The sequence below is a fragment of the Alosa sapidissima genome, chromosome 15 (assembly GCF_018492685.1).
Source record: "Alosa sapidissima isolate fAloSap1 chromosome 15, fAloSap1.pri, whole genome shotgun sequence".
In the NCBI taxonomy this organism is placed as follows: domain Eukaryota; kingdom Metazoa; phylum Chordata; class Actinopteri; order Clupeiformes; family Clupeidae; genus Alosa; species Alosa sapidissima.
The window spans coordinates 34,592,563-34,610,062 of NC_055971.1; the positions used below are offsets into that span (position 1 = coordinate 34,592,563).

Here is a 17,500-nt window from a genome sequence, read left to right on the forward strand (position 1 = left end):
CCCCATTTCTATTTTCGAAAGAAGTATGTCCATGGCCAAATCTTATCCTAGTGTTCTAATCCTTGGTGGTTGCGTGCATAGCCGTGGGAAGTGGGGGTGCAGGAAAGCACGCGTATTTATATGTCATACCACTCACGATCAGAAAAAAAGAAGCTCTCCGTCCCCCTGTCTATTATTCTATTATGCATTAAAAATGTTACATTAGACCTGGGAGATCTAAAACAAAAACAAAAAAACAAATTAACAAAACAAACCTGCGGGAGAAATCCTATGACGCTAGCTTTATGGTACGACAATATGCCATATTAAGTAGCTGAATATTACCGTGAGTTTCCCAAGGAGCTGAACACGGGCCGCCTCAATCTTCAGCTTAAAATGATGCATAGTGTTATCGGGGAGTCTCGGTGCACCACGGTGAAAGGTGGCATGGATATTGAGTAAGCTCCATCCACAAACAAGAGCTCTCTTCAGCGAGGTAGATGAACTTATTCATCTGTGTCTTTGCGTGCCTGTTTCAGTGGCCTCCTCAGAGCGTTCTTTCTCTTCTTTTTGAAAGTGTAGGTTAAAGGCTACACTGTGCGTTTATGATGTCAGCATTTGTTGTAGGCTATATTTGTGATATGTGGATCAATTTAATGTAGGCTAGCCTATGAATATTGCGTTGTGTAGGCCTATGTTATGCATATGTTTTGAGTCAATGTGTTCTGTCTAATATGCTGTGCGATAGGGTCTTAGCCCGTTTTGACACCCATGTCAGAAGCGTCAATAATTATTACGTTTTATTAATGTTGGTGTTCAACAGTTTTATATTTCACGTGTTCACCGTCGATTTCGGTGCAAGGCTACAGCAACTTTGTTACCTTACTAGTGTAGCGTCAGATAGCAGACGGTTACTTTGTTTGTTAGTATCAATCTGTGGTCTGCGACATTTTGTCGCATTTTTTCTGTAGTGTAGCCATAATGTTCTTGACAGTGATGTATGCCTGTGCTGTGTGTCATGCAATGCCAGTATGCTGTTGTCCATTAACAGAGAAAGGCGTTTAAATAAAATACAATAACTTTTTTTAACCCCCCCCCCCCCCCCGACTACAGACTTTGCAAATAAATTAGTTTGTTTTACAGAAATGGACTACTGCATGCAGGCTATAACCAAAAGCACACATTTTGTAAATAAGCGGGTCTGATCGCGGGTCGGGTAGGCCTATAATTTTGTCCTAATTAATATTCGCGGTCCGAGTTGCGGTTGGGTTGATTAAAATATCAGGCGACCGCGGGCAACTTGTGACCAAACCCGCGCAACACTGGTGTGTACCCGTGTGTGTGTATGTGTGCTTATGACATTTGCTTGCCGTTTTAACCTTGTAAACGTCATTTTTCGACCAGTTTTATTGGATTCACGTAGGGGGGAGGGCCTAGGAGAATTTTTTTGAGCCGGGGGGAGGCCCCTGGAAAAAAAAAAATTGACCAGGGGGAGGGCCAGGCAGAACATTTTTAACCCGATCGTCTGGAGACCGGCCCTCCCCCCCGCTAAATATCGTACAGTCCCTAAGCAATCCGAATATGTCACACAGGTAAGCGAGTTTTGACACCCAGTCCTCATCACTAAAATGTGCAGCTTTTTTTCTGTAAGAAATCTCTGTGGCGGCTCTCTCAACTCAAACACTCTGGCCAGTGACCTGCTAAAGATGCTTGTTTTTTGTTGCTCATTCTAGCAGTTTAGCTAACTTCGTGTGACATACCGTTCGCCAAGATCTGATCAAGTGAAGTGAGCTGACCTGAGGCTGCGCAGCGCTGAAGGCAATATGTAAAAGTGTTGAAGGCGGGACAGACAGACGTAAGAAACTAGATGTACCGCAGAGCGGTACAAAATATGACCGCCGCCCAGTCCAGCACATTTTTTCCACAAAAATAAATCACGCTGAAAGGCCTATATGATTCTAACTGTCTCACTAAATTGCATTATGCACACTCAATTCTCACTGGTATCTGCTAGACAACTGCAATCTGCAAAGTACCAAAACATGATTAGTTCATAGATTTCACATGTAAAATTGATTTTATACAACCCCACCCCCATCTTGCCTGTTCATAATTCTGAGAAATTCTTGAATTGTGTGCATGTGTGCGTGTACAAGTTTATGTTTATGTGTGTGGGTGTGTGTGTGTGTGTGTGTGTATGTGCGTGCTTGTGTGTTTGCCTGCGTACAGTATGTGTGTTTGTGCATGTGCATGCATGCGTACATATGTCTACTGTGTGAGTATGTGTCATACGTATGATTACTGTAAATGTATGTGTGTGCGTGTGTATCTGTTTATGCACATGTGTGCACATGGAATGGGTTAACATGACCCCTGGAGGCAAACATACGGAAAAAATTGGTCATCCTAGGCCCTACAGTTCTCAAGATATTCACAGAGAACTGTGTCTGCCCTACCCTCCTTTCGGGGGGTCCAGTCCAGCGGGGGGGCTACAGATCAAAATGAAAAATGACGGTTCCATGCTATCCATGTGGGGGTACATGCCCACCAAGTTTTGTGTACCCCGGTCTTTCAGTGTCCCGGGAATCCTTGTTGGTGTACGTCACTAAATGTACACATAAATTATTTTATTGTAAGGCCCCCCATGAACAAAAGTACACAAAACTTGGCATGCATTCGGAGGGTGTCATAATGATCCTACACTTTTAATTTCGTGCAGTTTTGACCTTGTCAGCCAGAGATATTGTGATGAAAACACCTAATTTTTTGCTTTTTAATTTTTAACTAGGTGGCGCTATACATGAAATAAGTCGTAATGGGATGGGTTGACATGCCCCCTTAAGACCAACATACATAAAAAAGGTGGACCTCCTAGGCCCTACGGTTCTCAAGATATTCACAGAAAACTGTCTCCGGCCACCTACAGGCCAGTTGGTGTATAGTAACATCAATGAATTTATTGTGTGGCCCCCCATGAACAGAATTCCACAAAACTTGGCGTGCATACAGAAGGTGTCATAATGATCCTACACTTCCAATTTCGTGCAGTTTGGACTATGTTAGGTCACAGATACCTTCAATTACAACACCTCATTTTTACTTTTTTGTGTTTAACTAGGTGGCGCTATACATGAAATGAGTGGTTATGGAATGGGTTGACATGGCCCCTTGAGATCAACATACAAAAAAAAATGGTCCTCCTAAACCCTACGGTTTTCGAGATATTCACAGAAAACTGTGTCTGCCCTACCCCCCTTTCGGGGGGTCCAGTCCAGCGGGGGGGCTACAGATCAAAACGAAAAACGATGGTTCCATGCTATCCATGTGGGGTTACATGCCCAGCAAGTTTCGTGTACCCCGGTCTTTCAGTGTCCCGGGAATCATTGACGGAAATTTGGGCATAAAAAAATAAAAAAAATAAATAAATAAATAAATTTAAAAAAATCTGACTAAACCTATGAAGCGGCGGTCATAAATAGACCTTGCAAAATGCAAACATGCGTGCAATCAAACAACTGCATATAGGCCTATGCCATGTAAAAACGTGACATTATTGCGAATTAAATTTAGTTTAGTTTGCATGCATTTTTTTTTAAACTCTTGTCGTAGGCTACGGCCCGGTTAGGAATGTCCCGCGGCCCGGTGGTTGGGGACCGCTGCTTTAGCACATCTCTCTAATAGACCTAAGGCCTATAGGCTGTAAAAGTGGGAATCTTATATTTCCCCCAAACTTTAGTTCTGCTTGTATAACATGAGGTCGAATATTTCATTTGTTTTAAGTCAATACAGATCAACCACAATGCCCGACAGTTTCAATCAATATGCAGGGCACATTCGGGGCTTAGCCCGTAGAGTCTAAACGGTTTTCATAATTTCCATTTTGCCTGACTTGCTGCTCACTTTTCATAAATGAATCCACTGACTCAAGCCTCATTTGCACCACACTGATTGAATATTATGGACAATAATATTTTGACAATTAGAGGATGTAATGACTTGTTGCTATCTTGACATTTTCTGTTTGCTATTAGAAGCAAACTATATAGCCACCTAGCAGAGTGGCTTTGAAAATGGCAAGATGCATTATATGGTTTGTTAGCTTAGCTTAGGGAGAAGGGAACATTGAAGACTCACTAATTCGATTTTACAACTAGGCAAAGTAGGCCACCACTTTTTGGCCAGCTCCAGACCAAACCTGAACTTGTAGGCTAGTCTAAATGACGAGAACAGGATAACTCCACCACCACCTTGTCATTGAGGACTTCATGATTTCCTTGTAACGTATGCCAAATAGCAAATGCAAACAATGGCATGCCCAACCTCGCGCGCGCACGTAGCCTACGTTCCAAATTATGTGTTATGGTAAGGTAACGTTCAAGTTAAATCTGCTGCATGAAAAAGAGTGTCCGCTTGTGTGTTAAATACGTCCATCTTATCTCAAAGTTTCAATGCGTGATCGGAATAATGGTTTCATATTTGTTAGTCAACTGTACAAAATACATTCGGGGCTGAAGCCCTGGCAAAATCAGCTGGCGACTACCCCTTCTCGGGCACAGAACTTAATTGACAACGTCATCTGTCGTGTAAAACATGCCCCAAGAGAGCTCATAAAAATCAATCAAACCCATTAGGCCCTTTAATGCAAATCGGATCAACGATCACAATGTCAGAAGCATTTCAGAAGCCATTATTAAGCCATAGAGATGTGCTACATGTCGGTGTTATGGATCTCAGCTCTCCTTCACCTCCTGGTTGCAGCGATACAACGAGACCGTTTGTGCACGTTTAAGGTACCTAAACAACGACTGTAGCAACACTGTCCTTTACTGGAAATTATTTCCACACTTTCAGATCACTTGGAGCTAGCCTAGCATACCGACAAGCTAGATCCGAGCCAGAACCTCACGTATCTGGCACTTCTGAACTTGCGCAGAAACATCACCAGCTTTTTAAAATAGTTTTGAAAACTAAACATTTAGACTATTTTAGCACAGATTATGAGATTATTTGCAGTTTTTTCATAATTCTTGACAGAATTAAAATATATTAAAAGTTTTTTTTATTTTTTTTTAAAGAAAAGTTTTGGGTGGGCCTGTTGAAAAGTGAGCGGGCCTAGGCCCAGCCTGGCCCCACCCATAGCACCGTGCCTGGTGTGGATCCTTCTCCCCCGGGTATTCCTTTAAAATTCTGGCTGTTAAAGGTGCCATGTGTAATGTCCGCCAAAAAATCAATTCATACTCCACATTCCATAAAAGATGGGGCAGTATACCTCCAGAAAGTGAGTTTGTCTACCCTAGAGTAACAACCGAGACACGTGTATTGCAGTTTGGCTGGCGGTTATGTTACCTGCATACTGCCTCCCATGGCCGAAACTGGTATTATGACACTTGTCGGGCTGTGGCTAGTAATTTAGCATGCTAATTCAGGTTGATATCTCTTCAGCACTATACCTTGTCATTTTTTTAATGACATCATCAGCCTTATTTCCTTCCATTCTTTTGATGTGTGTAGCTCATTTTTTGAATATTTTTACCTCAATTCTTACACATGGCACCTTTAAATACCCTACACAATTTTAGCGCAGTTTAGGAGGGACAGAAACAGAGCAGGGCCCGTCTTGGTAGCTTCTTTCTGACTTCTGACGTGAATTAACACTGGCTACCTGCAACTGCATAATGTTATCACTTCACTGACACTATGGAGACATATTTCACGTCAACAATGGAGATGAAACTAGCTTTCGGTTAACGGAGATGCAGATCATCTGCCTAATTAATTTCTTTGAGCAACAGGCCACATTCTACAAGGATACAAGGATACAAGGAAGTTTATTGTCACATGCATATAGTTACTGGAAGTAAGAAATGCAGTGAAATTATGTCTGGTGTCAGCCTATTTGTGCATTAATGGAGGGGGGGTAAAAAGTGCAGTAGAAGAGGGGTTTAGTAGATTAAGTGGCAAGGGCTGCATAAGAAAGGTGGGGGAGGATTGGGATTGGGTGGGGGGCACCAACAAGGAGCACCCAAGAGCAACAGGGGCAAGGAAAAACTCCCTTACCAAGGAAGAAACCTTGGGCAGATCCACGGCTCAAGGGGCTAACCCAACTGCCAGGGGTCTTGGTGTGTGTGTTGGGGGGATGACAGGGGAGATGGGATAGTGTGCTGTGTATGTGGGGAGAGGGCAGTGTGCAATATGTGTGTTGGGGAAGCTTCCTCATGAGACAATGTGCTGTGTATTGGGGGGGGGGGGGGGCAGTGTGCTGTAAGTATGTTGGGGATGTGTGTTGGAGAAGCTTCCTGATGAAATAATGTGCTGTGTATGTGGGGGGGGCAGGGACTTACTATTGCAAGCAGAGTACTGTATGTATGATGTATGTGAGTGATGACAGTGAAGATCTGTGTGTGGGCGGGGGGGGAGTGGAGCAGTGACTGTGTGTGTGTGTGTGTAGTGTGTAGGTGGGGGCAGTGTGCTGTAAGTATGTAGAGGATGTGTGTTGGAGGGGGAGGAGGCTTACTGTAGCAAGCAGTGTGCTGTATGTATGTGAGGTGATGATGTAAGTGTGTGTTTTTTGTGTGTGTGTGTGGTGGGGGTGGGGGTGGGGGGCAGAAAGGCTAGGCAATCAAGGACATGGGTAGATAGATGGAGGAGAAATCAAAAATAATAAATAAAAAGTTCTATGGAGATGTGCAAAAGTTGGAGAAAGTCAGATATGTGTGTGTGTGTGTGTGTGTGTGTGTTTTGACGTGTGATGAAATAAGAAAATAAATAAAAGGTCTGTAGCATAGGGAGAGGGATGTAAAGTGCTAAAAGTCTTGTAGGTGTGTGTGTGTGTGGGGGGGGGGGGGTCATGAGTGCTGAGTAGTGAATGAGTGCAAAGTCAGTATAGTGTGAGTTCAGAGTTCGGATGGCCTGGGGATAAAAACTTCTCCTGAGTCTCTCAGTTCTGGCTTTGTGACTACATAGGCGTCTTCTTGATTTCAGCGGTAGGAATAATCCATTGTTAGGATGAGAAGAGTCCTTCAGAATCTTTTGGGCTCTTAGGAGTACTCTTCTGGAATAGATATCTTGTAGAGCAGGGAGTTGAGTTCTTATAGTACGTTCAGCTGAGCGCACTACTCTGTGCAGAGTACTAGAATCTCTAACTGTGGAGTTCCCATACCAGGTGATGATGCTACCAGTTAGAACACTCTCAACTGCTGAAGTGTAGAAGGCCTTCATGATGGATGTAGAAACTTTGAATTTCCTTAGCTGACGAAGGAAGTAGAGTCGTTGTCTGGACTTTTTCAGAACATATTGAGTGTTAACAGTCCATGTTAAGTCTTCAGTAATGTGGACACCAAGGTATTTAAAACTTGTGACTCTCTCTACAGGTTGCCCGCTGATCATTAGTGGGGTGTAACTGTAGTTCTGCTGCTGCCTTCTGTAATCCACTACCATTTCCTTGGTTTTATTGATATTCAGTGTCAAGCTGTTAGATTGACACCACTGTGCCACCTCATCAACCATGAACCATGAACATTCTACGTTCATTTCAGCGAGATGAGTGAAATAAGCGTCTTTTAAGCTGCTATCCCCATACTACGGCGGAGTACTAGGGACACACATGAAGAAAAAAATATTTTTTGCCTTGACGAGATTAAACTCGACATGTCGACATTTCGAGAATAAAGTTGAAATATCATGTCGACTTTAATCTCGACGTGTCAACATTAAACTCAAAATTTTGAGAATAAAGTTAGTTTGGAGAGAGAAGGACCGCTGGGGACGATTGAAAGGGAGGACGAATGAAACATTGCAGTTTTCTTCGAGTGCAACAATTATTAGACATAGACATAGGCCTACATCATGTGGACAAAACATTGAACATATTAACCTCCGTTGCACAGCCAAATACTTTCCTGTTATCGCAGAGTTACAGGCGCTAAATGCGATGGTCAAAAGTAAACGTCATTAGCGGTTTATTTATTTATTGTAGGCCTATTATTAAAGAGTGTTTTTCATCTAAAGGTTCAACTTCATGCTTATGCACTAGACTAGGTATACTAAGTGCTGTCCCCAATCCCAGACTTTCACATTGCATGTTTGTTTGTAATGGATGCAAAACAGCCTATTGCTGAATGTCTATGGAGGGACGAATGAAGCTGTCGCGACCAGGCAATCCCATTCTAAGTAAATGCACACATATTCCCTCACGGGATCAAAAGAGCTTATAGGCCTATATACTTGTACATATCTGTGTTTATAGCCTCATATGCAGGTGAGACATGGAAAAGCAGTTTTAGAAAAATGAGTTCCATGTTAACCTATGGAGAGTGACGGACAGGGGTCATGAAGGGCAGTTATTTGGATGTGCGGTGGCACACACACACACACACACATGCACACACACACGGATGTGCGGTGGCCTTACCCAAGTAAAACAGAGTGAAATAACATTTTGTAGCCTACTATAGAAACATTATATCATTGGAAACATGTATTATTCTAGCTATATAATAGTGCATGGTATAACCGTGAGATACAGCGCTTCACGATGACGGCAATGAGTTAACAGAAGACGCTATCTCAATATCTGCAATACTTGTATCTGAATATCTGCAATCTAGCAATCTATCTGAAATAACATCTATTTGAAGTAGGGGTAACACTTTACTTGACGGGTGAGTTCATAACACATTCATAGCAGCTGTCATAAACTGCACATATAGCATTCATGACTGTTTCATGAGACATGACTCAACATTCATACCAAACCTTTCATGAATGTGGAAGACAGAACGATGACAACTTGTCAAAATATAACAGCAACAGTAATCCACTTCATTCGTGGTTTTAAATATAGTTGTTTCTGGCCTACCCACAAGAGGTTTAGTTTGTCAGTTTCACTTGCGCAGACACATAGGCCTACATTGACACTCTACATGGACACTCTACTAGGCAATTTAATGTTATGCTTCTATATTTTATGACACCAAAATTAAGAAGTATGCTATATCTTGATCGGGAAAACTTTTAGTTTATTTTTCTTTCGATCCGATAATAGCCTGCTGCAAATTAACAGACAGAAGCACGGCAGGGCACGCCCCAAATGAAAATGAATAAATGGAACCTCGCTTCTCGCGTCAGTCAGGAAAAACACTGTTCACCAAGTCACGATGATCAGCTATCCAGCAGCATGTCATGTCATGTCATGTATGAGAACTAATACTGCCTGGCAACACTACATTGAAATGGCGGTGGCCATGTCTCCAGGCATTTTGGTGTTAAAGTTAACGTTAGTTTGCTTTGCATGTGAACATGACGTGACTTGCGATGTATGACACGAAGCAGTAGCCTAACATTCCCTTGGACTGAATTTAGTATTACAAATAATTTAGATATTAAAATCATATAGCAAATTATAGCCTAATGACATACTACAATTATAGCCTTATGATATATTACAAAAAAAAGTCGAGTCATCGCGAGCGCAAATGCACGAGTCCAAGTTCGAGTCATTCAGTGCTCAAGTGCAAGTCAAGAGTCTCTAAATTTAGCTAATGACTCGGACTCGAGTACTACAACACTGGTATGTGTATGTGTGTGTGTGTGTGCTTGTCCTAGAGAGAGTGTGTGCGAGCGAGTGAGCAAGTGATTTTTTGTAGCACGTGCAACAAATATGTTTAGCTACGCATGTGCGTGCGTGCGAGCGTGTGCGTGCGTGCATGTCTGTGAGTGATTGAGTGAATGAGTGTGTGTGCATATGTGTGTGTGTGTGTGTGTGTGTGTCTCACCCTTTCAGCAGCATGAAGAGGATGTTCTGCTGGGTGCACAGGTACTCTACAGTAGGAGTGCGAGTGCCGATCTGCCTCCTCAAGATGTTGTTGAAGATCTGAGCCACATCCTTCTTCCCCTACACACACACATGCACACGCACGCAAGCACGCACACACACACACACACACACACACGCACACACGCACACGCACACGCACACACACACACACAGGTTAGTTCAGTAAGCACCTCTTGGGTCTCTAGGATCAGCACACGCAGGAAAGAGACAAAACACTATCCCAAACAACAACACAAACACAACAACACTTTCACCAAACAACAACACAAACACAATCACCAAACAACAACACAAACACAACAACACTATCACCAAACAACAACACAAACACAATCACCAAACAACAACACAAACACAACAACACTATCACCAAACAACAACACAAACACAATCACCAAACAACAACACAAACACAACAACACTATCACATAACAACAACACAAACACAACAACACTATCACCAAACAACAACACAAACACAACAACAACATTAACACCAAAAAACAACACCAACACAGCAGGAATCACAACATCTACATACATTAAATACTAGGGGTGTCAGGATTCTCCAAATCCTCGATGTAATTTTCGATTTTAAAGTCACGATTCGATTCGATTTTCAATCTTTTTTTTAATATTACTATTAATGCATTAACGCATGCATGTTATTTACTCTTTCTGGCCTTTTCCCTTTCTGTTTCGGGGGCTTTTATTTTGAAACCGCTTTTTATTTTGAAACCATTCCAACCGTGAGGTTGTAATGTAAACAGAACTAACATTAGGCTAAAACAGAGACGTGAACATAGTGAAATGAAACAACACAGAATGATCATTTGATTGTTTCAGCACACTCTGAAGAGACCCAAGGTTAGTGTCATGGAATATGTACTTATCAATGTGCATTTTAAGCCTTAAAGTAACTTTGGACTGTAACTAGATCACCTTTTCACTTGCTAAGTTGAGTAGGCTAAGTTAGCTTTAATTGACGTGAATGAATGAATACTTCCACACCGGTGATTTCAGAGTAGCAAGAGGGGCTTTGATTTCGGTAGGTTGATGTGTATATTTTATAACTGGCTGTAGGCCCTAAAATTAGAGGTGTTGACGCTGCAGTTCAGCACGTGCGTGTGTGTTTGTGCGTCTTGGCATACATGCTGGACGTGACATTGGGGGTGTGGCTGCATCGTTGATTCTACTTTTAAGTTCGAAGTTCGAGATTGAGATGTAATTTCGATCAATTTCGATATAAAATCGAAATCGTGACACCCTTATGAAATACACAAACAACTGCAGGGCACACACAACAAATTTTACACACACACACCTCAAAATCGATGAGCTGCAGGTCTGCGATGAGGGTGTAGAGGAGGCCGCTGTTGTAGAGCTCCTGGGAGAGCTGCGCCACCCCCTCCGTCTGCACCTCCTTCTCCGCCGTCCCGTACAGAACCTCCTTCATCGCCACCAACGACTTACTCACCTCCTCCGACGCCTGCGCGCGCACACACACACACACACACACACACGTTAGTCCCGTACAGAACCTCCTTCATCGCCACCAACGACTTACTCACCTCCTCCGACGCCTGCGCGCGCACACACACACACACACACACACACGCACACACATTAGTCCCGTACAGAACCTCCTTCATCGCCACCAACGACTTACTCACCTCCTCCGACGCCTGCGCGCGCACGCACACACACACACACACACACACACACACACACACGTTAGTCCCGTACAGAACCTCCTTCATCGCCACCAACGACTTACTTACCTCCTCCGACGCCTGCGCGCACACACACACAAACACACACGTTAGTCCCGTACAGAACCTCCTTCATCGCCACCAACGACTTACTCACCTCCTCCGACGCCTGCGCGCACACACACACACACACACACACACACACACACACACACACACACACACACACACACAACGTTAGTCCCGTACAGAACCTCCTTCATCGCCACCAACGACTTACTCACCTCCTCCGACGCCTGCGCGCACACACACACACACACACACACACACACACACACACCTTCTCTGCCTTCTTGTCCGGTGGTGGGTGCTTCTCTAACACACTCATGCTCTCCTTCAGGTTCCGCACGATGTCTGCTGGAGACTTGTGGGACTTCCCAAAGGGGAACGGCATGGCAACAGTCACCACGGCAACAGTCACCACGGAGCACACCGCCCACCTGAAACAGACAGACACACACGTGACAAGATTGATCATCTGGACCAGGTGGCTACATACCAGCACTAACTAGGCTTCTCCATGTTGTTTGTACTCCCCAACACACACACACACACACACAGACCACAGAAGTTCGCCTACAAAAAAAAAAAACTAAAGCTGCCATCTTTGCCCATAAAAGGAGATCCGGATGTTAATTAAAGCTAATTACCTATGGCAAGTTGCATTTTAAGTTAGCTCTGGGGCAGCAAAAATCTAAGTCGTCTTAACATACCGAAGATCACAGTACCCACTCGAAGGCAGAGGGCAAAAGTGTGTTGAGCAAAACGTCTGCATTTCAGACTTCTTCGTCCCCGCGAGAGTTTAACAGATGCGATAATTCAAAACCCCCAAGTTATTTTCCCATTGGAAAAATCGCAAGATAGCGGAACTCGCAAGATAGCGGAAGATGGCAGCTATTTTGTAGGCGAACTTCAGAGGTCTATTGTGCGCAATCAGAAACCAAATAAGTATCATGACATTGTGTTTACATATTTGTGCTGCCAGTGGTATTTCATTCTGTAAATGCGTTGTTAGAACAGCTTTTTGTAGGCGAACTTGAGAGATCCGTGGTGTGTGGACAAATGTGTGGTCTTTGTGTGTACACACCAGTTGGCCCAGACTTCCTCTGAATGACCTGAGCTCGCGAGCACAGCAGACAGGACAGGAGGAGGCTTAAAGCTTAACACACTTAATCTCCAGTTCGGCTGCACGCGCCTACCGACCGCATCGGCCCTCTTCAGCACCAAAGGCGGCACGCAGCGCGCTCCCCGCGGCAGTGACATCCCTGGCCTGGCCGCAGCGCGCATGAACCACTCTGTCTGCGGACAGTCTGCCTGCGGCCAGGCTACGCAGCAGTGATATCCAGTACCGTTAAGTCTCCACGCGACAGTGTTGTGTTACCTGCAACTGAGCGAGCATCACTCAGGCACTGCCGGGACCGGCAGGATCAGTCCTCCTCGAGCGAAAAAGAGAGTAATACACTTCAGCCCCAACTCTACAGTTAAACCACTTACTGCGGGCAAGACGGTACCTCGGCACTCTACTGTCAGCTAAATGTCTCGCTGTCACTCTGCACCCACACATATCAATCTATCAATGACACACACACACACACGTTACGTTCCAATCAGCGCTTTGCTGTCTGCGAGTATCGGCCCCTTCGAGGGGGGGGGGGGGGGGGGGGGGGCTGGCAGATGCGAGACTGTCCCCAGTTTCGCTTTAAACCCCGACAGATATGCGCGGACCCTCCGCGGTGACGAGACTGGCTTCTGCAGGCGACGTGAAGCAGTGTGTTGTTCAGGCTTCATCCGCGCTGATTAGGCGACTCGCCAGATTCCCAACGCTGGCAGCTGATGCCCAAAAGCCCGAGCGAGCTAGCCAACGTTGTTTTGATTCGCGCGCTAGCAAGCTGACGTTAGGGTTTCATTGACACCGCTTTGCAAGGTATAATTTACTGACAGAGCGAATTTATTTATGCATCCAAAGTCTGCATGCTACTATCGGGCCTTTACAACTCTTTCTACGGGCTATGACATCGCAGCAGCCGAGTGTGCAGCTAGCTAGCCATCCTAGCTAACACCATCCTCCAGCTAACAATCTTGACCGTCAGATTAGCATAGACGTCACAAACCTTCAAACGGTGTCTTGTGGAAATCTTTAGTGGGTATGCCAATGTAAACCGTGCACGCGATGATGATGATCTCCTGTTTTTGGTTTCACGCCCCTCTCTCGAGCAGTGAGTGGTTTCTCGCCGTATCCTCAGTGCGTTGGCTTGGTAGTGGGTGGTTGCTACCTTTCTGCCTCACACCGGCTGCTTGGGCTGCCTGCACTCTGTCGCCCCCCTCAGGCGCAATACGGGGCAACAGGGGTCTCACTGCCAATGAACGAGATGACCACCGCCTTTTAACCACAAATCAAATATCACAGAGATCGCGATTTGCGGTGGGGTTGTGAATGTATCCTGCGACTGTACATAATTTGAGTCATGCCTTAGTTTAGTCTGTACATAATGAGTCATGCCTTAGTTTAGACTGTACATAATGAGTCATGCCTTAGTTTAGGTCAGTGTGTCTTGCGGTCTGCTAATTGGAAGTCGTTCGACAATGTGCAAGCGAGAGAGACATGCATATCTCCAAACTGTTGAACAATGTACTTTTCGGACACATTCACACTTTAACTGTGACCCCCCCACACACACACTCGACATCTGCAGTCGCCATGCCGTCTGCACACATGAGATCCTAGGTCAGTGCGCACCTGCCGTTTTTGACCTCGGTGCTCTTAGACCCCCGCCTCTTTCTCTCTGTCTCTCTCTCTCTCTTTCTCACACACACACACTTCCTCGTCGTTCACATGTACACACGCACGCTGCACGCATGCACACACTCATTAAGTCTGGATCAATGCTGCTTTTGTGAGTCGTAATTTCCCACGCTTGGGCGCGCGCCTGCCAGTCGCGTGGCTCCACATTCTCCAACACCTCTACTCATAGATCTGAACACAGAGAGAGGGAGAGAGAGAGAGAGAGAGAGAGAGAGAGAGAGAGAGAGAGAGAGAGAGAGTGGTCTGATATTGTTCTTCGTCTTGTGCGCTGATCTGTGTGTGGCATGTCCTACAGTCATCTAGTTCTCGTGTGGAGCAGCTGTCACACAGCGAGACTACCGGACACACCTGCAGGACACACCCGTCCACTCCTGACTGAAACAATTTAACAATAATGAAGAAAAGCTCTTTCCCGTGGTGTTCAGTTAGCAGATTAATTTGGCAAAGTTTTCAGACTTTGCCCGTCAATCAAATTAGGCCTTATAGGCTAGTGTTTCCTGCTTGTTGGGTTTGAGTTGAGTTGATGTTCCTAAATGCCAGTGCTTTTCAAATGAGAAAAGAGAAATGAGCGCAACCGATGATATATGAAGGAATTTGCTTGTAGATTTTTTTTTACTCTTACATTACATTTGGCTCTAAAAGTTTTGAAAGTGGGAAAGCAGCTAGTGTTTATAGTTGGTAGCCTTGATGATTTTTTTAGTTCATAAGCCTGGTAGCAGTATGCGAGAGACAGTTGGCCCGTGTGTGCGACGGCCTGCAGCCTGCCGGACACCTGTCGCTGTCTCGAGGGAGACCTTCATCTCGATGCACATTCAGCTGCAGCTGGCAAATGTCGGCATCGTGTTACACACACACACACTCACTCACTCTCTCTCGCTAGTAGTAGTTGTGTGGACAATCCAAGCTGAGGTTGTCGCGCGGACAATGGAGTGAGCCGTGATTGGCTGACAGCAGTGGTGGCCAAGTAGCCTACTGTGTTTGCGCCCGCGCCAGTGCACGCCGAGACGGGATTCAAATGCTAATGAGGTAAAGCCCTCCCGTGCCCTGAGCGAGACAGCTGCACACAACCCACTATTCACACACAAGCTGCACACACAGCCAGTCACACGCGCACACACACTCCCTCTCGCTTTCTCTCCAAACCAGTAGAGGAACGGACTGGCGCGAGCCATACGCAGCTATGGGACCCTCGGCCCGTGCCCCTGGCGCAGAGGATGGCGGCTACGGCATCAAACACGACAGAAAGGTAATGTAACGTTTATAACATGCAAGTGAATTTTAGTGTCACTGTCCACTCGATGTTGTCTTGAGGTCTTTTTCGGTTTAACTTTCAGACTCGGAAGCCACTTGTGGAGAAAAGAAGACGCGCGCGCATCAACGAGAGTTTGCAGGAGCTTCGGATGCTGCTCACGGACAGCGAGGTGAGTCCCCGCGCTATTTAACAAGAGTTGCTACAGTTTGCCCTCTAACACACATTATGCTCTACGCTACATTTGATAAACGTCCACACAAATCCATTAGGCTACTGCACACGGATCTCCCCGAACTTCAAACTTTCAGGCCGAAAGCAAGCTCTACTCAGAACCATGTCATCTAAAAAGAAAAAAGCTTTCAGACATCACACAAAACACAGCATGGTACATGTGGTAGCATCTACTACACAGTAGTGAGGTCAATTCAAAACACTAAAACCTGTACTGTGACGACGTATGCCTCCACAACAACCTGAGGAACGTCATATAGAAGGCACGCAAATGTAGGCCTATACATTTTCAAATGGTGTAATTCCTGTAGAAAAAAATAGCTGAAAAAGTAAATGCAGGCATACTGTATAATGGAATGAAGTAAAATAATATTATATAAAACCATGAAAAAAGAAATGTTAAAGAGAGGTCTTTGGGGTTTATTATTATTTTAATTACCATTATTTAACTGGTGAAAAAGCATCCACACACTCATCTCCATTTACTGTTTTCCATGATTAAACACAATTACCAGGTTTATGAGCCACACAATCAAAATCAAAACACCAGCAAAACCATCACACCTTTCCAGGAAACCATGACACCATCTACCAAGGGACAGGTGCATTTCCCTGGCCTGATAAAAGAGCCCTTCAGCACTCTACTTCTCGGAAGTTTCAAATCCCCAAAGACCTGTCTTGAACACTTTTTCATTGTTGTGTAGGCTACTGGTAAACATGGACATATTTGACCTGTCTTTATGCATGGACACTGTCATTAACAACTCACTGTTGTCTAGGCTACTGGTAAATACATGGACATATTGGTCACTGTTCTCCACATTCTTCTCTTACATTTATAGTACTGTAAAGCTTTTCCATTGAACTTCAGTGATAGAGATTTTAACAGTATAGTTATGCAACTACAGTACAATTCTAGAACTTGTAAATGTGTAGCCATTTCTTGTCTTGTGTACATTGTTCATCATACAAAGGGGTGGTTGTGTGGAAGCAACATAACACTGCTGTCGGGTGGAAACCTCGTAACTATATTTGTTGTTGTTTTTTTCTTTGATGACACAATGTTGAAATATTTTCACAATACAATTTTTTTTCCATTTTCCTAAAAATGAACGGATTTGGACACACAAGGTTTCCACCCAACAGCAGCCATAAGCAACGTATATTCACTGTAGAAGGTTTGTGCGGTAGTGTTTTAAATTGACCTCAGTATGTAAGACTATGTTGTATTTGTGCGGTAGTGTTTTGAATGGACCTCAGCAGTGTATAATAGGACTACGTTGTATTTGTGTGGTAGTGTTTTAAATTGATCTCAGTATGGAAGACTATGTTGTGTTTGTGCGGTAGTGTTTTGAATTGATCTCAGTAAGACTATGTTGTATTTGTGCGGTAGTGTTTTGAATTGATCTTAGTATGTAAAAATATGTTGTATTTGTGCGGTATAGCGTTTTGAATTGATCTCAGCAGTGTATAATAGGACTATGTTGTATTTGTGCGGTAGTGTTTTGAATTGATCTCAGTAAGACTATGTTGTATTTGTGCGGTAGTGTTTTGAATTGATCTCAGCAGTGTATAATAGGACTATGTTGTATTTGTGCGGTAGTGTTTTGAATTGATCTCAGTAAGAC

The 17,500-nt window shown here is 44.4% G+C and overlaps 2 protein-coding genes across 4 annotated transcripts in view; one reads left to right on the plus strand and one right to left on the minus strand.

Annotated features, from left to right (window-relative positions):
* Positions 1-11,980, minus strand: part of cab39 (calcium binding protein 39) — a 24,476-nt gene extending 12,496 nt beyond the window's left edge. For both annotated transcript variants that reach the window (XM_042064437.1, XM_042064436.1), the window contains exons 1-3: positions 11,867-11,980; positions 11,139-11,303; positions 9,753-9,871 (exon numbers count right to left, since the gene is read on the minus strand). In XM_042064437.1, the coding sequence (XP_041920371.1) occupies positions 9,753-9,871; positions 11,139-11,303; positions 11,867-11,980 (398 nt within the window). The remainder of the gene's footprint in view (positions 1-9,752; positions 9,872-11,138; positions 11,304-11,866) is intronic.
* LOC121684410 (transcription cofactor HES-6-like) overlaps positions 11,937-17,500 on the plus strand; it is an 8,337-nt gene continuing 2,773 nt past the window's right edge. Inside the window, exons 1-3 of one of the 2 annotated variants that reach the window (XM_042064440.1) lie at positions 11,937-12,073; positions 15,536-15,635; positions 15,724-15,810. In XM_042064440.1, coding sequence (XP_041920374.1) covers positions 11,937-12,073; positions 15,536-15,635; positions 15,724-15,810 — 324 coding nt within the window. Of the gene's footprint in view, positions 12,074-14,229; positions 15,416-15,535; positions 15,636-15,723; positions 15,811-17,500 lie in introns of those variants that run through there. The other variant, XM_042064441.1, reaches the window with a different exon arrangement.